This window comes from Hemitrygon akajei, chromosome 8 (assembly GCF_048418815.1).
Source record: "Hemitrygon akajei chromosome 8, sHemAka1.3, whole genome shotgun sequence".
Lineage (NCBI taxonomy): Eukaryota > Metazoa > Chordata > Chondrichthyes > Myliobatiformes > Dasyatidae > Hemitrygon > Hemitrygon akajei.
Window position 1 is genome coordinate 113,923,753 of NC_133131.1, and position 25,213 is coordinate 113,948,965.

At 39.9% G+C, this 25,213-nt stretch overlaps 1 protein-coding gene across 1 annotated transcript in view; it reads right to left on the bottom strand.

Moving 5' to 3' along the window:
- The window catches only part of LOC140732165 (E3 ubiquitin-protein ligase HECW1-like), a 453,787-nt gene extending 428,931 nt beyond the window's left edge, over positions 1 to 24,856 (bottom strand). The window contains 1 exon segment of the mRNA XM_073054406.1: positions 24,689 to 24,856. Within this exon segment, the coding sequence (XP_072910507.1) occupies positions 24,689 to 24,718 (30 nt within the window). The 5' untranslated portion in view covers positions 24,719 to 24,856.
- Between the last annotated feature and the right edge of the window lie 357 nt (positions 24,857 to 25,213).

Here is a 25,213-nt window from a genome sequence, read left to right on the forward strand (position 1 = left end):
TATTGGTCCACTGGGAAATGATACTGGGGAGTTAGTAATGAAGACAAGGAAATGGCAGATAAACTAGATAAATATTTTGCAGCAGTCTTCACTGTGGAAGATACTAGCAGAATACCAAAAGTTCAAGAGTGTCAGAGGGCAGAAGTAAATGAATTTGCTGCTACTAGGGAGGTGGTGTTTGGGAAGACTGAAATCACCTGGACCAGATGGACTACACCCCAGTATTGCAAAGAGGTAGCGGAAGAGATTGTGCAGGTATTAGTAATGATTTTTCAAGAATCAATAGATTCTGGTGTCTATTACTGGAAAATTGCAAATGTCACTCCACTCTTCAAGAAGGGAGGGAAGCAGAAGAAAAGAAATTATAGGCCAGTTAGCCTGACCTCAGCGGTTGGGAAGATGTTGGAATCTATTGCTACGGATGTGGTCTCAGGGTACTTGGAGGCACATGATAGAATTGGCCAAAGTCAGCATGGTTTCCTCAAGGGAAAATCTTGCTGGATAAATCTGTTGTTACTCTTTGAGGAAATAGCAAGCAGGATAAAGAAGGCCTTTGACAAGGTGCCACATGTGAGGCTGCTTAACAAGATGAGAACCCATGGTTTTATCGGAAACATACTAGCATGGATAGAACATTGGCTGATTGGCAGGAGGCAAAGTAGGAATACAGGGAGCCTTTACTGAATGGCTGCTGGTGACGAGTGGTGTTCCACGGGGTTCGGTGTTGGGACCACTTCTTTTTACATTGTATGTCAATTATTTGGATGGTGGAATTGATGGGTTTTTGATTATGTTCGTGGACAATATGAAGAAAGGTGGAGGGGAAGATAGTGTTGAGGAAGCAGGGAGGCTGGAGGAGGTGAATGGGCTAAGAAGTGGCAGATTCAATATAGTGTAGGGAAGTGCAAGGTTATGCACCTTGGTAGATGGATGAACTACATAGACTATTTTCTAAACAGAAAAATCCAAAAATCCGAGGACTTGGGAGTCCTCTTGCAAGATTCCTTAAAGGTTAATAATTTATAGGTTGAGTCAGTGGTGAGGAAGGCAAATACAATGATAGCATTCATTTCAAGAGGACTAGAATTTAAAAGCAAGGATGTAACACTAAGGCTTTAAGGCACCGATGAGACCTCACTTGCAGTATTGTGAACAGTTTTGTGCTGATATTGGAAAGCATTCACAGGTGGTTCATGAGAATGATTGTAGGAATGAGTCCATGTGGGAAAATTATTTCATGAGGAGTGATTGATGACTCTGGGCCTGTACTTACCAGAATTAAGAAGAATGAGGGGGGATCTCACTGAAACCTATCGCATGTTGAAAGGCCTAGATAGAGTGGATGTGGAGGGGATGTTTTCTTTGTTGGAGGAGTCCAAGATCAGAGAGCACAGCCTCAAAATAGAGGATGTCTATTTAAAACGGAGATGTGGAGGAATTTCTTTAGCCAGAGGGTGGTAGATTTGTGAAATTCATTGCCGGTCATTAGATATATTTAAGGCAAAGGTTGATAGGTTCTTGAGTAATTAGGGCATGAAATATGAAGAGGAGAAGACAGGTTGAGTGGGAAAAGGATTAGCCATGATGGAACGGCAGAACAAACTCAAAGGGCAAAATGGCTTAATTCTGCTCCCATGTCTTATGTCCGGGTGGGGGGCGTGGTAAGGGGTCAGTCTTTATTGTGTTGGCTGCTTTACAGAGATAGTGAGGTGTAGACAGAGTCCATGGAGGGAAGTTTGCTTTTTGTGATGTGCTGTGGTTGTGTCCACAACTTTCTGCAGTGTTCTTGCAGTCATGGGCAGAGCAGTTGTCATCCCAAGCTGGACAGAGTGCATTCTGTGATGCATTAGTAAAACTGGTGTAGGTCAAGAGAAATGGCCAAGTTTCACTGGCCTCCTGAGGAAGTGGAGGTGTTGGTGAGTTTTCTCGGCTGAAGTGTCAATGTGGTTGTATCTGGACAGGCAAGGAATTTGAAGCTCTCAACCCTCTTAACCTCAAATCTATCAATGTAAACAGCAGCACGTGCACTGCCCCCCACCTCAACCCAAATCCATGATCAGCTCTTTTGTTTTGCTGACATTGAGAGAAAGGTTGTTGTCATGATGCCATGTCACTATCTCTTTTCTGTAGTCCGCCTACTCATCATTTGAGGTATGGCCCAGTATGGTGAATTAGAGTAAATCAGAACACATATTCGTGAGTGTATAGCGGGCTGAGGATGTGGCATTGTCGGGCATCAGTACTGAGAATAATCATGGCAGAGTTGTTGCTACCTATGCTTACTAATCGTGGTCTGTTGGTCAGGAGGTCAAGAAAAGGGAGATGTGAGGTCCCAGATCTAAAGATGTAGAGAGAAGTTTACTTGTAATTGAAGGCTGAGCAATTGTCAATAAACAATAGTCTAATGAAAGTGTCTTTACTGTCCAGATGCACCTGAGTGTAGGGCCAGAGAGATGTCAGACATGTGTAACCAGACTAGTGCTCAACACAGCTTCCCCCCTATTTTTGGAATGTGAATATTAGGACGTGATACACCTCTGCATTCTGTGTGTTATTTTGTATTAACTTTAATCGGGCATAGTGAAATATTGGGTTGTCACTGAGGAAGTTAAACATGTTGGAGATGTGTAATTGCAGTTGCATTCAGGACAGCTAAGTAAAAAGATAAATGATAGTGGGTGTCTATGGCACTTTGATAGTCTTATGATCTTTATTTACAAATATCCAATTTTCATTTTAGCAGTTTACTTAAAAAAAAATCAAACTCCCATGATCATATTTGAACTCAGCAATTCTGAACTTTAGTCAGGTTTGCTGATTTATGACTGGAGCATGTCTTTGTATCCATATCAGTGATTTTTCAATGCAAAGTGATGTCTGCTTCCCAGTCTCCTCAATGAAACCTTGCTGTTAACTCTACAACCAGAGATAATTGCCTTTGCTTATTCATTCTGTCAGAGTTCTTCAAACTTTTGAAAACTGCTATTAAAGTTTCTCTTAACCTCCTTTGTTCCAATAACAGCCCCAGCATTTCAAGTTTCTCCTTATAATGGGGTATGCTGCCTACGAAATTTATAATGAACACTTACTTTGGTTTTAATGTCTTTGTAGAATGAGTTCTACAAAACTGCACACACCATTAATTTAAATGTTCAAGCCAATGTTTTGTATGAAGTAAACAACATCTCTTTATTCTCCTCAAAATACTTACTTAATCTGTCTGTACTCATGCATTAATGGAATTATATACTTAAGCAGCAAAGTTTTTGTTCATCCACATCAGTTCTTGTCTTTTCTATGAGTCCATACTACCATTCCTTTACTTTTTCCCTATAAAGTATCATCTCGTGGCTTTCCATATTCTTAAAGTGTTGACATTTCTCCACCATTTGCCAGCTCGCCTTCTGTTTTATCCTAAACAGTGAGCAAGTTGGCCTTTATTATACCCAAACCCAAGAGGAGGAGGTATTTGGAATCAAAATATTGTTCAGTTACCAACTTGGGAATCCACCACTTCTAACTAAGCAGCACAGTCCTTCCTTGTGATCAACCAAATTTCCACTCTATTGCTATTTTGATGTAAGTTTGAACCTGCTTAAAGCTGGCTGAATGATCTTGTTGAAAATATGTGCAAAATTATTTTAGCAAACTTCATACATCACAATTTATGTATTTTGATTTACAACTATACTCCGTTCAAAGATTTCATACCTCACTCCTTTAAGTTCCTTTACTGTTTTGAAAAATTTAAGTTCCATTTTTGTCCATTATCTCAGTTATGAATTTAAAAAATGAACTCATTTTAATTTACAATATTGTGCAAAAGTCTTAGGCACATAACTAGAGTGCCTAAGACTTTTGTTCAGTACTGTATATTACATATGTTCAGTTGCCAAATAACACTTAACAATACTGAGCTATTACAAAGCTAAGTAGACTTATTTCTGTTTCCTTGCCACCTTCCTATTTTAACCAATATACAGTACTATAATTATATACACATGCCTAAGACTTTTGAACACTACTGTATAACTCAATGATTCAACAGAATAGAAAATCAAAAACTGCAGATGATGGAAATCTGAAATTGAAACAGAAAAAGCAAGGAACATCCATTTCAGAACACCCATAGAAAGAGGAAAAAGAGTTATGTGCAGGTCTGGGACTCTCATCAAAAGTGGGGAAAAAATAAACAAATTAACAGAATAAAAGAGAAAGTAAAGGAGGTATGGGTATAATACAAGGCAATCCCTTTGATAGATGTCCAAATGAGTTAATGGGATTAATTATTAGCACAATAAACTTTTTGTTTGCATCATGTTTTTGTAAACAGCAAGGCTGTGGACCATGCTCAGCAGACCAGCCCATATAAAGAAAATAAGAAAAACTCGGCCAGGAATTACCAGTTCTAATTCAACCTTCCATTTTGGATGTAATAAGACTGAGTGAATGCTTCCTTGGTGGCTATATAATGAGGATTACAAATGAACAGTGATAATGGTGTCTATTCATCAGTCCTCTACATTGATAGATATCTACATTTGATAAACTGACTTTCCATCAGGGTTAATGCGCATCACCTAAGCTATGTTACAAACATAAGAGTACAGGAACAAGCTCGCTGGCCAATGATAGCTGTTAAAACACCCCACAGCACGGTAGCATTGCAGTGAGCATGATGCTATTACAGCACCAGCGACCTTGGTTCAATTCCAGTGCTGTCTGTAAGGAACTTTGCACATTCTCCCTGTGACAGCGCGAATTTCCTCTGGATGCTCCTGTTTACCCCACATTCCAAAGAGGTACCGCTCAGTAGATTAATTGGTCATATGAGTGTAATTGGGCAGCATGGGCTCATTGGGCCAGGAGGGCCTGTTACTGCGCTGTATCGTAAATAAATAAACTAAAATAGAAATCAGGACAAATCCAGTCCTACCAATTACTGATCTGACTGCCTTTTCTGAATCATCAACATGGTTACCAAGCAGAACTTAGAGTTAACCTTTTCAAAGATGCTCCCTTAGCATTCTGCCAAGACTATCCAGATCCAGACACTATTACATCTTTGGCCCAAATATGAACAGAAAAATTGAGTTCCAAAATGAACAGACAGTAACTGCCCTTGACACCAAGCCATTTGGATAAATATCCATTGCACTGAGCCACAACTAGCACAAAGAAAATTGCTGTGGTGTTGGAAATCAATCATCTCAGCCCCAGAATACACGTCAGGAATTTCTAATGCAGTCTAGGCTCGATTCGCTTTAAAGACATGTCCTTCCTCATGAAGTCAGAATGAGGTAAGTTTACTGATAACTGTACCCTATATAAATCCATTAGGAACTCCTCAGTTAATTAGGCAGCTTATCTCTGCATGTAATAAAACCTGTAAAAGATTCAGGTATACTGAAATAATTGGCAAGAAATGTTCACACCATCCACGTGCAGGTCAATTTTCATCTCTGAAAAAGATACTCCCTATCATTACCTTGCAGTGTCCCCCAAAGTTCACAAACATGAGGGGGGGGGGGGAATCACCAGAGAAGGGAACAGACTGGCCATACACAAGCAAGTCAGAGGTCAGGCATTCTGCAGTGAACTTTCAGCACATCACCCCAAAGCCTTTCCACCACACAGGACGCACAAGTGACTGAGCGTACTGGATGAGTGCAGTTCCAATAACACACAAGATGTTTTGCACTATTCAGGAAAGGGTCAGACAATCAATTGGCAGCTCCAGCGATCACTCAATGCATTTAGTCCTGTAGTTACTATACACTACTTCTTTGACATCGTGTCTCTAACCTGATCCTTCCAACATCTCTGTCAAGGACAAAAGTCAAACAGGAATGCTATAACCTCTAAGTACTCTTCCAAGTGCACTTCGCACCGGCTTGGAAATTTCTGATTCTTCTTGCATCATTGTTGTGTCAAAGTCCTGGATATCCCTCCCCAAACAGGACCATGGAACAACTTCACGACAAGGACTGCAACAGTTTGAAAAGTGGCTCATCATCACCTTCTTAAAAGCAATTACGGATGAGCTTTAAATTCATGCCTACATGCCACTCACATGTACAGAATTAATCAGAAATGAATTTCCCTCCGATCTCAGCAGTTGACAATAACTACATCAAAACTTCTCCTAAAGTTCAAGGGACATTGATGATTGTCCTAACAATCATTGATGATTGTATTAACCACGTGCACTTAAGCAACCTTCTCCCAACATCGCTGTGTTACTTGAGATCCATCTTGTCACGTTTCCCTTTATTCTCTCCACAACCTTCTGCCACCCACCCATCTCTGCACAACTTAAAACATGCGCATAACTGTACCTGATATCGAGGAAATGTAATCAAACTAAAGTGTTAACTCCGTTTTTTTCACTACTGATGCCACTGAGTATTTCCAGCAATTTTTGTTTTCATTTATGTTTTCAGCATCTGTAATCTAGGTATCATAATCAACCATATTTGTGTTAGTAATGATCAATATAGACATCACTGGGAAAATATAAATACACCACATTTGCCAAGTTGCAAATTGTAAAGTAATCAAAGATCTATCGCTTGTATGTAAGCATGATGAAGCAGTAAGCATAACTGTGTCACAATTGGACCTTTCACTTGTTATATGGCAGTGTTGGCCTGGCTTATTTTCAAAGGTTCATTATCAAGGTATACAACTCTGAATATCTTCATCTCCGGGTAACCATGAAACCAAGAAAGAAAAGAAAGGCAGCACGATCATCAACCCCCAAAATCCCTCCTCCCACACAAAAAAATTAACAAAACAGAACAGGCACATTGACACCCCCAATCCCCCTCCATGGACAAAAAAAGGAAAGATCAGGCAAAAAACACAGAAGACTATAAGACTAAAATGTCCACATCCTAAACTCAAAAAACCTGCGTAACATTCCATGGTTCTTAAGACTTGTCACAATTTGCCCCAAGTGAGAGAACTACAGTAGATGTATTATATAGCAGTGACTGAAATCAATGGAAATTAATGTTTAAAAGTGGGATGTTAGGATGATGTCAATGTAGTGGTTCTGACTGGCGATGAACTTTTAGGCAGTGGTGAACTTCCACAGCTGGAAAGACCTTTTGTGTCTCTTTGAATCCACTTAATAATAAGCAAACACATCCTTCTAAATATCATCAGCAATTTAAATAATCTCCCCTGCATGAAATGCTGCTCTCCCACTGACACTACTCAGGACTTGAAAAGCAATCTCAATACCTACTGGGCACAATATCCTCAGTAAAACTTGCTTACAGAGGTGATTTAATGCAAGATAGCTTCCTGTATTACTGTAAGGTTTGAATATCATACTCAAGATTAAACAATGAAAATAAGTTGAAGAATTTTTGTACGCTGCTGCATTATCAGCTGACAAATACAAGTTCATATCTATTGATCATCAGTAATCACAGAAAGGGCATAGAAACATAGAAAACCTACAGCACAATACAGACCCTTTGGCCCACAAAGTTGTGCCGAACATGTCCCTACATTAGAAATTACTAGGCTTACCCATAGCCCTCTATTTTTCTAAGCTCCATGTACCTATCCAAAAGTCTCTTAAAAGACCCTATTATATCCGCCTCCACCACCATTGCTGACAGCCCATACCATGCACTCACCACTCTCTGAGTAAAATATTTACCCCTGACAGCTCCTCTGTACCTACTCCCCAGCACTTTAAAAATGTACCCTCTTGCGGCAACCATTTCAGCCCTGGGAGAAAGCCTCTGACTACCCACACGATCAATGCCTCTCATCATCTTATACACCTATGCTGGAGCACTGCAAGTGTGGACATTTTCCATATTGAAAAGGCTATTTTATTGTTGAAGTAGCATTTGTACAAGCAAAATAATACTTAAAAATAGCTCAAAGAAAATTGCTGTGGTGTTGGAAGTCAATCATCTCAGCCTAGAATTCATGCCAGGAATTTCTAATTCAGCCCTAGGCCCAATTTGTGGTAAAGATGTGTTCTTCCTCATGAACTCAGCATGAGGCAAGTTTACTTCTAACTGTACAGTATACTGAGCTAATCTAATAAGATCATTGAAAGAGGAATTAGAGTAGTAAGCTAGTATCCTTGAAACCAGCAGGATAAAGAAACCAAAACAATAAAATTTCAACTGGAACTTTGCCACATGACCTACTAATGAATTTTACTCTTAAAACAGCATCTATCATAATTAACTTCTTCTGCATATGCACTATTTATTACTCAAGTCAACAGGCTGAAGATCTAAGTGACAAACAAGAAAGGACACAAATTGATCTGTCTTAAAGACCAATTTTCTAAGAGATACAGTATACCTTTTGGCTTTGCTCAGATCTTGGTCTCCTACTCTTCTCCTTATACATGTTCCGCTTAGGAGACATCAATAGAGAGCACAAACTTGATTTCCACACTTATACAGATGACACACAATTGCATATCTCAGTTAAGCCTGATGATGATAGCACCCTTCTTCTCTGATTTTTGCTAAGAATGCAATACACAGATGAATGAGCAATAATTTCCTCAAACTAAATGAAGATAAAACTGAAATACTTTTGGTTAGTTCCAAAGCCAAAGGAGAAAAAAATATATAAACTGTAGAACTTGTAATATCAGAATAACAAACCTGGTGTTATCCTTGATTCAGATTTGAATTTTAAATCCTTCATAAAGAAAATGACCAGAGTAGCATTGAAATATTACAAAGGTATGTTAGGTTAAAATTAGTTAAAACTAATTCATGCCTTAATATAGATTAGACTAGATTACTACAAAGCACATTTTACTAACCTTCCTAAGCAATCTATTGACAAACAAAATCTATTAGACTTTTAACTGAAAACAGGATGAGGGAGTTTATCACTTCCAAACTAGTTATCCTGCATTGGCTCCTGTATCTTATTGGACTGATGTTAAGGTTCTCCTACTTGTTTTGAAAGCTTCTAATGGTCTAGGACCACAGTACATCACAGAATCGCTTCCGTTTTATAATCTTCCTCAAGCTCTCAGGTCTTCTTCTGCCAGTCACTCAAATTTAAACAATCTACCTCAAAAGATAATTGGCAGGTCAGCTTTTTTGTACCACACTCCTAAACTGTGGAATTCAAAACCTAAAACTATAAGGGATGAACTCAGTTGACACTTCTAAAGTCCAGCTCAAAACTTTGCAATAAGTAACATCGTTTTGCCTTTTATTTCGTGTTTGCACTTTATCCCACTATAAAGCACTTTGAACTACATTGCGTAGAAAGTGCTCTATAAATAAATCAAAATAAATACATAAAATAAAGCAGTTCAGGCAGCATGAGTGAGGAGGGAACAGAGTCAATGTTCCAGGTTAAAAAGTCAGACAGGCAGGATTTCAAATCAAAACTTCAACTATCTCCCCCACCCCACCCCAGAGATGCTGTCTGATTTGTCAAGTCAATAGAGTAATAGAGCACTACAGAACAGAACCAGGCCCTTTGGCCCATCCAGTTCATGCCAACCTATTTTTCTTCATAGTCCCATCTACCTGCATCATTACTCTCCATAACCTCACATTCACATACCTATCTAAACACCTCTGAAATGTTGCAATTGAGGTTGGGTGGGATTACAACTAAAAGTCATGGGTTAAGGTTGAAAGGTGAAAAGTTTAAGGGGAACATGAGTGGAAACTTCTTCACTCAGAGAGTCGTGAGAGTATGGAATGAGCTGCTAGCACAGGTGACGCATGAGAGCTCAAGTCCAACGTTTGACAGAAGTTTGGATAGGTACAGTATATGGATGGTAAGGATGTGAAGGGCTATGGTCCGGGTGTAGGTTGATGGTAGTAGGCAGTTTAAATGACTTGGCATGGACTAGATGGGCTGAAGGGCCTGTTGCTGTGCTGTACTTTTCTATGACTCTATGAGCGTGTATCCACCATCTGTGCTGACAGTTCATTCTACACCTGCACCGCACTGTGAATGAAGAAATGCTCCCTTACATTCCCCTTAAATGTTTCACTTTTTATCCGAAAACTATGACCTGTAGTTCCAGTCTCACCCAATTTCAGATCTGCTCTTATTCTCATGCTCCAGGAATGATGCCCTAAACCTTTTCAACCTTTCCCTATAACTCAGATTCTCGAGACCCAGCAATATCCTTGTAGATCTTCCCTGCACTCTGCCTTATGTAGATAAGTAGTGTCTACACAGCTTGTGGCATAATGGCCTTCATAAATCAGACCATTGAGTACAGGAATTAGGATGCTGTGTTGAAGATATAACAAGATATAGGTGAGGCTGAACTTGGAGTATCGTGTACAGTTCTGGTCATCTACTGTACCTACAGGAAAGATACCAGTAAGCTTGAAAGAGTGCAGAGAAAATTCACAAGGATGTTGCTGGGATTTGAGAACCTGACTTACAGGGAAAAGTTGAATAGGTTAGGACTTTATTCCCTGGAACATAGGAGAATGAGCAGCGATCTCACACAGTGGGAGGTAACCTTCATCAGGTAACCGCTTGGCCCTCTGTGCTCCAAAGAAAACAGCCTCTCTGCATAACTGGAACAAATAATTCCAGGCAACATCCTGGTGAATCTCATCTACACTTTCTCCAATCACTTCCTTCCTATATTTTGCTGACCAGAACTGTGTATAGTATCCAGCCATGGCCTATCCAATGTTTCATCAAGTTGTACCTAACCTTTTGTTCTTATATTCATTGCCTCAGCTAATAAAGTTAAGAATTGTGTATGACGTTTTAATCATACCACCCACATATTGCAACCTTCAGAGACCATTGGACATGTACACCAAGATCCCTTTGTTTCTCAGTAGTCCCTAGAATCCTAGCACTCATTGTACCCAGCCTAGCCCTATGAGTCTTCCCAGAATGCATCATATCACTTCCTTCAGGATTCAATTCCATGTGCTGTTTCATCACCAATCCTACCAACTGATTAGTAATACTGCACAGCTGAAGATGATCTATCTCACTGTTGTGATTGTGAGCAAAGCCACTAGAGAGACACTAAAGCCAGAGATATAAAAGTCTTCATTCAACACAACATTCCGGAAGCACCCTTGGTAGAGGCTCGCAAATCTAAAAGTACACCACATTATTATATCCTTAAGATCAAAGTCAACGGCAGGCGGTTCAATACAATTTCAATAGTTACAATGACATTGTTTACTTCAACACTTGGGTTGACAAATGATTTCTTTGAGATATAGTACATATTTATAGTGGAAGCACATTGTAATTGCTAAGACACCTCTAAACATTCAAACACCTTTGTTTGCAGCAAATAACTAGCACAGATATTCTAAAACCTTCTCACAACAGAAAGCCACACACTCAAAAGTAAAGTTGTCAATACTGTCTCTAAGTACACAAAAATTATTGATTATCCATACCTGTAACCATGTTTGATAGGCTAAGTGTTAACATCCATTTGGTCTGCCAGCTTGAAATCAAGTCATAATGGTGCAAATAACTTAGCCCATATGGCTTTGTTTTAAGCAAGCCAATTAACACAGCCCCATTGTCTTAATGGTTGGCTCACGCATATGCAGACATCGCATGTTCATCATTTTGCAAACCATATCTCAGTCTGTGGGCTTTTAACCAGTTTACTGCTTGCAATTTACAATAAAAACTGAAGACTGGTTCCTATTTGAATTAATATCTACTAAATTCATATAACTCTTGAATACTCCCTAACATACCTTCCTCTTGGCCCCAGACAGAAATCTGTCCCAGGAAAGCCAAATGTTAAGGAGGATCTAATTAAGTAGGGTAGCAAAAATACCCTTCACTTTGGATCCTTTCTCCAATTACTGATCTATTATGTCTCTATGTGCATCTGCATTTACATTATCATCCCTAACTGGCTAGCTATAAGATTAAACAGAAAAGACAACAAAACATTAGAGATTTGATCACATCTTCTCCTTGGATACTTCTGTCCTCTCACTGTCAAACAGTCTTTAAAATGCAGTTTTGTCATTCTTGTGCTTGTTGCCTCCTCCCCCGCTGGCCCGTCATATCCTCATCTTCGTCCATTTATCCTCTGATAGCTAAAACTCAGCAGTGGCTAGTAGTTACTCTGTGGGCAGGGGCCATCAGCAAGCTAACTGTATCAGACTCACAGACAACTGCTCACATTCCACACAATGACAAAAGATTGTCAGAATAATCTGACAAGTCTCTCAGACCCTCTAGTAATTGGAGAAAGGATCCAAAGTGAAGGGTACAGGAGGGTTGGAGTGGTCTCTATTTGAATGCCTGCAAGGAACTCACCCTAGTAGCTCCTCCTCCTGGATTATCCTTGCGGTCGTTGACCCAGCTGAGAAAAACAGCTCCTTTGTCCACACACCCATTCCACGCTGGAGGTCAATGCCTTTAGATGCTGCGTGTAATTTCTTCTCTTTCCCAGTCTGTCTTGCCATCAAGGTTGTAGAACTTGATGTCCCTGCTGTAACTCAGATCCTTTCCCATCTATTTTCCCCAATATCTTTCTATTCTAATCCATACAACTAATCATCTACCTTCCAGAACCAGCCTTCATTGCAAAGTTCAGATGCTGCATTACCTTAACACTTTATTACAGTTTGCTGACACACTCTCTCCATGCCTTCTGCATTTGTATTTCCGTTCTCTTTCATCTGTGGGTCTACTTGTATCAGGTCAGATGTGAAGCAGCAGGGCTGGCGTTCATCACAGCTTCTCTAAAATGACATTGTTAATGGGTAGACCTGATCCCTTGTGAGGGCAACAAGAAGGTGAGTCATGTGGTTTAAGGTGAGTCATAGGGTCCAGTGTTTCCACTGGCTGCCTCGCCGGGTCTGCACACAGACACAGGTGTCATTTATCAAAGCACCACCTGTGTGAGCTGCCTTAATGACAGTTGTCCAGTAGCACTCGCATCCACGGCGACAAAATGCCTTCAGCGGTTGGTCACAGCTAGAATGAACTCCTGCTCAGCAAGGACCTGGACCCACTGCAATGTGCCAATCACCACAATAGGTCTACAGCAGACACAATCTCACTGGCTCCTCACATGGCCTCAGATCACCTGTACTATACAGGATGCTGTTTGTTACCATAGCTCAGCGTTTAACACCATCATTCCCACAGTTCTGATAGAAAAGTTACAGAACCTGAGCCTCTGTACCTCCCTCTGCGATTAGATCCTCAGCTTCCTAACCGGAAGACCACAATCCATGCGGATTGGTGATAATATCTCCTCCTTGCTGACAATCTACACTGGTGCATCTCAGGGGCGTGTGCTTAGCCCACTGCTCTACTCCCTCACACGACTGTGTAGCTAGGTATAGCTCAAATACTATCTATAAATTTGCTGATGACACAACCATTGTTGGTTGAATCTCAGATGGAGATGAGAGGACATATAGGAGCAAGATATAGCAGCTAGTTTAGTGGCACTGCAGCAACAATCTTGCACTCAATGTCAGTAAGACAAAAGAGATGAATGTGAACTTCAGTAAGGGTAAAATGAGGGAACACAAATCAATTCTCTTGGAGGGATCAGAAGTGGAGTGAGGGAGCAGTTTCAAGTCCCGGGTGTCAAGATCGCTGATGATCTAACCTGGTCCCAACATATTGATGCAGGTATAAAAAGAAAGTAAGGCAGAGGTTATATTTCATTAGGAGTTTGAAGAGATTTGGTTTCTCACCTAAAACACTCTAAACTTCTATAGATGCTCCGTGGAGGGTGTTCTGACAGGCTGTATCACCATCTGGTATGGGGAGAGTGGGGTGGAGTGGCTACTGCACAGGACTGAAAGAAGCTGCAGAAGTTGTAAAATTAGTCAGCTCCAACTTGGGTACTAGCTTCTGTAGTATCCAAGACACCTTCAAGGAGCAGTGCCTCAGAAAGGACCCTCACACCCTCCAGACATGCCCTCTCCTCATTGTTACCATTAGGAAGGAGATACAGAAGCCTGAAGGCACACTTAGAGATTCAGGACCAGCTTTCCCCTCTGCTATACGACTTCTAAATGGACATTGAACCCATGAACACTACCTCATTTTTAAATATATATATTACTTTGATTTTTGCACTATTCTTAATCTAATAATCATATATATACTGTATTTACTGTAATGATTTACTTATTTTTCTTTCTATATTATCATTGTATTGCTGGGGCTAAGTTAACAAACTTCACAACACATGCCAATGATAAAAAAAACCTGATTCTGATTCTGGTCCTATCCACCTGGGAGCCTTTTCAGGCAGCTCCCTTAATATGTCTTGGTCACTCGCTGAGGTGTGACCATCTTCCCTCCCTCCACCTCTCTCTGATCTGCAATATGTTGCTGCTGTTTTTTTTGCTCTATCCCTCAACACATTACCTGGTTGTAGTTGTCCTTCACATCTCCATTTAATCTAACTAAATTGGCTCCAATTAGTTTCCTTCTCTTCAAATTCTGTCTCATGTTCTTCTGCTACATCTTTGCTCCATGGCCTGCACACTCTTTTCCTTTCTGCCCCTTACTCTGCCTTTCTGGTGTGTCTTTACATTAATTGTTGCTCCTTCTGCAGGCAACTGCACAGCTTCTACAGTTCTTGTCTACATTGGGGCCCTACTCCTGGGACTTTCTAACGTGACTCCCACACTGTTCCTGCTGTCTCGCTGTGGGCCATGGTGTCTGCCTTGTGGATCATACTTGTTTGTTGTCCCTGTCACGTCCATGTGATTTCTCCCTTTCCTGAATCTATGCTAGCACCTGCCCTATTTAATGCACCTATCTCCATTTCAGTACCTCACTGTTTGGGCATACTGCAGTCCCTCAATTTGAGATATTGAGGCTCACTTCTCTCTGCCCTTGTTGTTTTACGATCAGCACTGATATGTAAATCCCTTCTCCAGTCGTGGGAAGGGTAGGTCAGTTATTGACACTGATGAGCGCGTGTCCACTAACCTATCACAATGCTGACCCCAGCCCTCTAATAAACCTTTCCTGTACATCTGTGGGTGACCACTACTGCCAGCCATTTCTCAAACATGGATGCTATATTTAACAGCTCTCTAAGCTGGTCAGAGGTCAAATTGGACAGAAAGGGCATTGTCATTTCTGTCCGTTTTGGTGAGTGACTCTCACACCTTCCTCCCTTTTTAGAGCACTGCCTCCAACCATGGTCTGAGAGGCCACAGCTGTATCAAATCATCTCCTTTTTCCTTCTGCGTCTATTCTGCCAGTTCTTTGCTAGGGGCCCCGGCTGCTGGCACACAAAACAAATTTCTGTATCTTCACAGCAGCTACATCCATTACAGTTACTTTATGACTTATCTTCCCCCTCCTTCGTTTTATCTCCCGGCCTATGCTACTATTGTGGGATAGGTTGATCCTACTGCTATCCAATATCTAAAACTTCTTGGTGGGTTTAACTTTGGGCTTCTTTCAGCATTTTCAGGAAGACTAGATCATCCTTCTCTGGACTGTCCAGTCCTATGCACTCCTCATACAGTATACTCAATATTTACGCTCTGTATAACACCATGGCTAGCTCATCAGTTCTCTGAACCACTGACATTAACATTCCCCAGTTACTCTCACCTCCACTAGTCACTGCTTCATTTCACCTTTAAAGAAATGATATCTATCCCCTTTACTGGCATCACCAGTAGTTACCCATCTACCATCCCACACACCCTGTCCCACGTATCCCTCAGGCATTTTGCTTTCACACACATACATATCTTTGGAATACATCTGGAATTTCAATCACTTCCTTGAGCTTGCATCAGAATTCTGAATTCCCACAAGCAACATTAAGTGAAGGCAGTTCATACAAATTGCTCTGCTTTTCCCCAGGGGTGGAGTCTGTGAATGGTAGCAATCAGGGTCAAGGGCTTGCTGGGATCGTCAGGGTTCTCAACATGTCGTTGTCTTACCTCAATAGATGCCATCCTAACAGCTATCCTTAGTTATAACCTTTCACTCAATATAAGAGTCCCTTTCATGTAAAAGTCTGTTACTCCAAAAAGTTTCAAACTTATTCTTAAAACACGCAAACCCACTCACAAACGAATATACTACTAGACAGTATCCCAACTATACACGTATCCCTCTGACATCCTAAACAGTCAGTAGCCGTCACTAGTGGCCCTGCCTCACCAAACTACCCAAACACTGTCTGATTGCTGGTCTTTTTACACACACACATGCACGCACTCTCTCTCTCTCTCTCTCTCTCTCTCTCTCTCCCATGTTCTTTGATACTTTGTGATCCCGTGGTCATTGAACTGACCATGTGAACTCTGACCTAAGCATTGGGGCTACTCTTAAAAATACTCACCACCTTCAACTACTTAAGTCGTTGGCCACACAGTGGGTCACAAATGTATCCCAGACGAGGTCCCAAATGTTGAGACTGTGAACAAAGTCACTGGAGAGTCAATGAAGTTGGTGATACAGAAGTCTTTTTTCATCACAAAAAGTAGACCATCATTGGGGAGTCACCTTGGTAGAGGCTAACAAACCCAAAAATACATCACATTTTTATACCTTAAAAGTCAAAGTTAACAGCTGATTCAATACAATTTCAATAGTTACAATGACTGTTTACTTCAATACTTTGAGTTGACAAATGGTTCCATTGAGGTACCTACTTAAAGTGGAAGCACATTGTAGTTGATAAGACGCCTCTGAAGATTCAAACACCTATTTTGCAAGCAAATAATTGCCACAGATATTCTAAAAACTTCTGATGACAGAGAGCCAGGCACCTCAAATTTAATATTGTCAAGGTGCACAAATATCCTGAGTACTCAAACTATTGATTGCCTATCTCTGTGACCATGTTTGATATGCTAAGTGACAACATCAGTCTGAACTGACAGCTTGAGCTCAAGTCACAATGGTGCAAAGCCAATTAACACAACCCCACTGTCTTAACATTTGGTCCTTGCATGTGCAAATGCCTCACGGTCACCATTTTGCAAATCATATCTCTTAGCTTGTGGGCTTTTAACTTCAGTTTACTGCTTGCAGTTTACAATAAAAACTGAAGACTGGTTCCAGTTTGAATTAATAGCAGGTACTTTCACATAACTCCAAAATACTCCCTGACTCACTGCCAGCAATCTTTGAGTCATTTGAGAAGTTACTGTCTAAGTACTTGCTTATTGAGAAGCAAGGGTTGCAGTACCAATTGCTGTGGTGTTCTGTTGATCAGAGCCCATACTTCCTTCAGACACATCACCTGCCACTAGTAACCTTCACGATCTTCTCTCGTGGCCAACATCAAAGCCATTTGCATCACTGACACTATCAGTGTTCTCTCTATTCCATCCCTTCTGCACATTAAAACACTCTCAGCTTCAACCTTGTCTACATCCGATGAAAGGTGATTGCTCTGAAATATTTTCCTTGACAGATGCTGAATATTTCTGTTTTTACTCTGTTGTACAATTGACTGTCATCATAATAAATCTGATTTGATTTGATCAGTGATTCTTCCATCCTAGTGTAGTAAGGAATTTGATTCTATACACTTGAGTATCTAAGTTAAAGGAATTAATTATTTAAAGAATGTAGCATTTTTCATTCATTTTATCTTAAATAATTCTTTAACCACATCCGCCAATGAATATACACTCAGTGACCACTTTATTCGGTACCTCCTGTACCTAATAAAGTGGTCACTGAGTGTATTTTTATGGTCTTCTGCTGCTGTAGCCTATCCTCTTCAAGTTTCTATGTGTTGTGCATTCAGAGCTGCTTTTCTGCACACCGTCGTAAGGTGCAGTGACTTGATTTACTGTCAGCTTGAACTAGCCTGTCCACTATCCTCTGCCCTCTCTCATTAACAAGGCGTTCTTGCCCACAGAAGCTGCCACTGACTGGGTGTTTTTCACACCCCTCTCTGTATATTCTGGAGAATGTTTTGAGTGAAAAATACAGGAGGTCCAGTGTTAGAATAGATTGAGTGACCTTGGCCTTTTCTCCTTGGAGTGACGGAGGATGAGAGGTGACCTGATAGAGGTGTATAAGATGCTGAGGGGCATTGATCATGTAGATAGCCAGAGGCTTTTTCCCAGGGCTGAAATGGTTAACACAAGCACGTATAGTTATAAGGTGCTTCAAAATAGGTACCAAGGGGATGTCGGGGTAAGCTTTTCAGATAAAGAGTAGTGGGTGCATGGAATGCACTGCCCATGGCGATGGTGGAAGTGCATAAATCAAATCGGGTCTTTTAAGAGCCTCTTAGTTAGGTACATGGAGGTTGGGGAAATAGAGGGCTATGCGCTAGGGAAATTTTAGGCAGTTTCTAGAGTAGGCTTCATGGTCTGCACAACATTGTGGGCCAAAGGGCCTGTAATGTGCTGTAGATTTCTATGTTTTATCAGCAGTTTCTGAGATATTCAAACCACCCTATCTGGCACCAACAAACATTCCACTGTCAATGTTCAAGTTTGTCATCTGACAGCACATATATACAACCAAACGAACCAGCATTCCTCCACACCATAGTTCACCCCAACACATACATCACACACAGCACATAAAATATAATTCAAAATGGATGTAAAGTGTGAAGTACACGTAAACAGTAAACAGTAAACACCTCTGTCCTAGTGATGAGACTTCGTTAGTGGCTAGGTATTCATTTGTCTCACAGCCTGGGGAAGAAGCTGTTACCCAATCTACCAGTCCTAGTCTTGATAGTCCTGATCAAAACCATTTCTATTACATTTCTTCCCCATTCTGATGTTTGGTCTGAACAACAACTTAACCTCTTGACCATGTCTGCATGCTTTTATGCATTGAGTTGCTGCTACGTGATTGGCCAATTAGATATTTGCATTGATGATGTACCTAATAAAGTGGCCACCACATTTTTCACATTGGATCCTTCTCAATTAGTTAACTTCATAGTGGTTTGTAGTTTTTGCATGCAACATCCTAATCCCTTTGATTTGGCGTCTGAATATCTTCAAGCTACATTGTGTTTCTACCTTCAGCTCCAGCCTTTGTGTGCCTGCATAGCCCCTTTGTATTTTTCTAAGCCATACTTCACCTTGGATGCCTTTTTCACATGTCAAGATCAGACATATTGACATTAAGTGAGTGGCTCTCTAATTTCCTAGCTTCTTTCATATAACATAATGTTTGATAATTATAGTGTGTACAGCATTCAACTCTACTTAAGTGACTACTTCTTTAAAAGACTTCTTCCCTCTAAGGAGAGTTTCAAGCTTGTCCAGCAACTGGAATTGCCAGCTTTTATAGAATAAGCCTTTAGAAAGCCTATACAGGACAATGTGGAACTAATTTTATGCATTTTTTCAGACAATGGATAAAATTAAGGTAATGATGTGTAGCATGTTAACTAAGTTCTTTTTCAAAATCCAGTAAAATAGAAATCATACACCAACAATTGTTCATCAAGTGAGCAGCAGCAGTTTGCATTTACGTAGCATCTGATTTTGTGGAAGACAATCTGCACTAGACTGGATCTATGAGTTAGTTGATCAGTACAAAAGGTAAACCTCTCCCTGACTAGCACTTATGCAAACACTGAAGGATAATAAGGTTTGTCCAGGTATTTCAAGGCTCAAGTCAGTTAATTCAGTGCATGTTGTAATTTAAAACTGGAACTATCTACTCTGCAAGGTTTATTTAACTGCTAAGTTAACAGGAGAGCAGTTTGATAGTGAAGAGCAAATTAACAATCATATGGCACAGAATATCAATTAAAACTGACCTGGCAAGTGGAAACGGTTAGGACCCTTTTTAAGGTGAATCAACATTTCAGATTCAGATTACCGGTAGTTTATTAACATATACACCAAGGTGCAATGAAATTCCTGGCCAATATGAAGTTGAGAGTAAACAGTATACATGATAATAACAAACACAACAACAAATACAAGAACAAAATGGTAAATTGCAGTGCAGACTGAGGTGACAATTACAGAATCACCAAAAGAAGTAGAATTAAGCGTATAGGAGAATAGCACCACTACTGGAAAGGGGTGTGAAAGAGGCGATTGGTTCAGAAGTCTGAAAGCAGTGAGGAAGAAGCTGTTCTTGGGTCTGGTTGTCTGGGATATCAAGCTCCTGCATCATCTCCCAGAAGACAGAGAAGTGAAAAGGGTACGGCAGGATGGCAGGTATCCTTGATGTTTCTATCAGCCTTCTTGAAGCAATGTGCTGTCAAAACAGACTAGATGGAAGAATGTGATGAACCTGTGATGGACTTGGCAGTGTTTACAACTCTCTGCAGGTTACGTTAGTTCAGAGCAAACCAGTTTCTATAGCGAGTTCAAGAATCCTTGTGGACATGTCAAATTTATGTAAGCACTTTCTTGATCAGTGCTCCATTAAAGTGGATAGAGTTGTGTTCATTTCCCCTCACTTCCTCAGGTCAAGAGCCAATAGTTGATTACAATAACAGAATAAATAATATAAAATAATTCATTATTGGCAGGGAGAGGGCATGAAAATTAACCTGCTCTCTTCTTATTTTGCTGATCTTTGAGATGCTCCTGAGTATATTAGGTGCAATGACACACAATGAATTGAAGTCTTCTTCATCCACTTCTTGTCCTCCTACTTCCAATATCTCTTCCTCTTCCTCCCATTTCCCTTGCTCGGTGTCTTCCTCTTTAAGGGAAGGGGATGCAGGTAGACTACTCTGATAGTCAGCAGAGGTAAAGCAGAAGGAAGCTGCATGCAAGCTGTAGTATAAGCACGTTTCTGATGATGTAAGCAGCTCAGATGGTAATTACGATATCTACTCCGGATTAAAACCAAGGGAATGTAGTGATCACAATGAAGCACTGTCAGTGTGCAGACCTGCTAGATCACATGCTCCTGAGGTTGGGAATCAGTTTCCTGTATTGCAAACAAGACAATGAAATCATGACTCTCCATCTCTCCCACACCTCTCATATAGATGTTCTTCCTCTCATTTCTTGCTGTCTTTGCCTGCATGGAGATGATGAAGAAAACTGAGTATGTTTGTCTATATTGAGATTGAAGGCTGTGGGGTTAATAAGAACACAGGAACAACATAGGAAAACAGAGATGGGCCACAACCCCTCAAACTTGCCCTGTCATTCAATCATGGCTTGCCTACCCATCTTCTGTATGAAGGCATGGAGCAACTCAGGACAATGCACTGGATCTAGTTGAGTGTGGTCCTATTAGAGATTGCTCACATAATATTTTTGCGGAACTTGAATAATTCTGAAGAATTCTCTGAATTATTTTGACGGACAGCAGTGTGAAACACTAGAATTCATCACCACATCACATTCAAGTTTTAACCATGCATTTCCCAGTGAGATGCTCCACAAACAACAGACAAGCATCCTACCTCCAAGAAATTTTTATTTTGTGTTTACTGTATATTTAGCAACATCTAGATTAAAATGTCAGTGTCAGGCTTTATGATGTAGCAAAATGTTTTCTTACAAGAAAGCCTGCTTTAATCTTAACCTTGAAGTTTGTAAGTCATCCTGCTTTGAATCAGTCTGAGTAGTGTTGTCCAATGTAACAGCTAATCACACCAGATACTACAAATCTAAAGCAATGTCCTTAAAATGGAAAAAAACAGGTAAAATGTTAAATATAGTCTAGATTCCAGATAACACAGGATAACCACCCATTTGTTGCTAAAATATACAGCTGCTATCAGGTCATTCTGCTAAATTATATTTAACAGGAAGATTTTCATTCTTACTTATCCACTCCATAGAATACATTGAAGGATTCCAGGCATAGATATATATATATATATATATATATATATATATATTAGGGACATTCAAGAAACTCATAGATAGGCATATGGATGAAATAAAAAAGAGAGCTATGGGAAAGGGTTAGATTGACCTTAGAGCAGGTTAAAAGGTCAGCACAATATCATGCGCCAAATGACCTGTACTATGCTGTACTATTCTATGTTCACTGAAGTACATTTAGTTGCATTCAATCTTGCATGATCAGAAAAAGCATTTCTAAACTAGAGCATTAAAATGATGCACTCTTTGCTATTAATCTCAAAGTTAATATTTAGCCAAGGGAAACATTTTCACTAGGTTACCTACTGAGGAAACTTTGTCATCTGTCTCTAATTTGGCATGTGGAGATGAAGAAAAAGCAGCCAGGGACCATCTCCCAACATGCTGAGGTACATCTCCCAATGGGTAGATGAGTGAGTGTCTACAGGGACAATGCCTATACATTGGTTGAAAGTATCTATACATTATATACCCAGCAATGAAGAGATAGGTAGGGGATGAGATGGAACTGATTTTTTAAAAACACCATCTTGTTTGAGGAAAGGGAAAGAAGCAGAAGTGATAGAAAACTCCATCTTGTTTCAAAAAAGATGGAATAGGCAAAACTGGATAACTTGCCAACTGGTCTAACTAAATGTTAGTAATGTTGGAAACAGTGCTTCCATTGAATGGAAATGAATAAATCCGCGGAATAACGTTTTAATTTGAGAGACTCTATAGTGTGACTACAATGTTAGCTTGCATATAGTGCACAACTACAGAAAGAAACCTTGTGCTCAGAACAAGCAGAAATCCAAGTAACAAGCAAACAAGGCAGTTTTTATTTTAACAAGTGTTGCAAGTAGTATACATAGTAATACACATAACATTCACTTAAAAGAGTAAAAATGGTGATTATTACAAATCATTTAATCCATTCAAAATAATGCTTTTTATAGGTAGCCAGGTATTATAATCTAACATACCAAATGTGGAATATTTGGGAATGTGCTAGTATGGGCTTCTTTTGCATAATGAAATTATAACTGTCCTTTGCCAGAGACAGTATGCTTTTTCCAGACAATGAGAAAGAAACTATTATTTCCATTGGTTCACAAAATACTGCAGTTAAAAGAAAATCTGGCAGCTTACTACACATTTTGTATTATACTGTTAATAATAGAGAAAATATTAAAATACTGCAAATACATAAAATCGATCTTAAAATTAATCTATAGAAATAGAGCCTGTATTTATTTCCTACTTTCTTATAGAAATATTACTATCATTTAAAAAGCCCTCACCAAAAGAATTGCAAAGATATGCACATCACATTTTCTAGCATAAAACTTTCAGTATATGCGTATTTTGTGAAAGGCATTAAATGATGATGGTAGAGAGAAGCAGAATATTAAAAGTTAGATGTACAGGAAAAGTTATCCAGATCTTCTCAATTGATTTAAATTCAAGCTTTCTCAAATATACTGTAGATATTCTTCCAGTCTATAATCTTAACTCCTGGCAATTACACGGTATCACCACTATTAAAATACATTAAACAGTTTCTTAGAACTTCTGCTAAATACAAACCAAGTGACTTGAAATCATTAATCAGGTCATATATAAAACCCCGACTGCTAATCTGACTCCAAGACAATCCAATGATTGACACTGAGAGTTGGGCAGTGGTTTAAAGCTATCTTCTCTCCTCATTTAAAGTACACGGGCTCTTGAACAGTAGCCAATTTGTACATTCCACATAACCCTGTAGTAATAATTTCCAATGTTTATCGATGCATATTTTTTCCAGCTTAATACATTTTCTTTCAAATGTCATTTGTCAATAACCGAATGCAAGTACAATTAACATAAAATTCGTATACTCCTTTGAAATATAATGTCAAACTACATTAGAGCACAAATAAATCTAACCAAAACGAGACATTATATTAATGGCAATCATTTTTTAAGCATGGAAGTATAGCTGAACATCTGACTGTGAATTTTTTGGGACTGCAAAATGGTCCCTACTAATCAAAATCCTATTCAAGCTAAGGTTGTATTTGCAGCGCCCTAACCTTACTAATTAAAGACAGCAGCAGACAACAAAAGAGGTTTCCACCCTGTACTGGAAGAATTGGTCATCTCTGTCACTGGAAGATACTACTGTCAGTCCTTACTTCTGCTGAGCACTACAGAAAACATATTACATCAACCCCGATCTGTAGCGTGCATAATACTCGCAATACATGTCATTCCCTTTGATTGAAAACATCTACCTTAATTATGTGCTGCCATTATTATTTCTTTTAATTTTGCCGGGACTTAGAATGAAAAGCCTGTTAGGAGCATTGTTTTTGTCTTTTCAATGAGCCATCAGGTCTGGAAAAATAGACGCTACAGGCTTGATAACCTGCCGCAACATAACCTGGCTGTGTACTGTTCAGTGCTTGTGTTATTTATGCAGATCTTACTTCACTGGCAAAAGGAAACATGGTACTTCAGTTATTATTTTCATTTCTAAAATATTATAATCATCTTCTTCTGCAAACAGTTTTCATCACTGCATTACACGCGTTTCACTTATGATTACTCTTGAGTGTCCATTTCTTGCCAGCAGTGCAACGATTTTCTCGTGAATATGCCACATCACGTACCATTCACAGAACTACGGGAACAAAAGTGCTCAGCTAGTAATTCACCTGCAAAGTAGCTGCAGCAGCTCTCCTAGATCCAAACACACACCGATCCCATCCTGTTATCTGTTGATTAAACGCTATCCCTTGTCAATGCCTAATGTCAACATTAATGCATTGCCTGATGCTGTACTAGAAAGCAGTAAAATCAGTTTTTCCTTGTATTTTTAAGCAAACATCATACCAAATACACATTACTTGCTTAGCAACGGAAAGAGCATCTCATTACGTTACCTGTACAATAATGGTCTGGGCAGGAATCATACTTCACAAGCTGGCTAAATCAGGCGCAAACCCCTCATGATTAGGTTAGTAGTGACAGTCCGTAAGCCAATCACTGATTCATCATATCCCAGCACAAACAACAGTTGCTACAGAGAGATGCTGCACACTTCATTTCCGTTCCACCCTCTGCCTCTCTCTCAGCACCAGACAGCTGCAGCCAACCAGCTACTTAGGCTATTAAACCAACCCCTTTCTTTCCTTATCCTCCCCACGTACACACAAACACACTAATACCACACATATCAAGCAAGTGCTCAGCAAAGCGTTGTCAGTTCTGCAGCTGTACCTCCCTGTCCCAGGGGGCTGTCCGGACACAAGCCCGATCATTTCCGCACTTTCTGCTGCAGCTCCGAGTTTCCTTCAGGCTAGGAAGCAGCGTTATTAGAAATTTATATACATGCTGCTGCTGCTGATGTGTGATATTTAGGTATAGGCAGTAGATGTAGTCCGATGCATCTCTTAAGACATTTATCC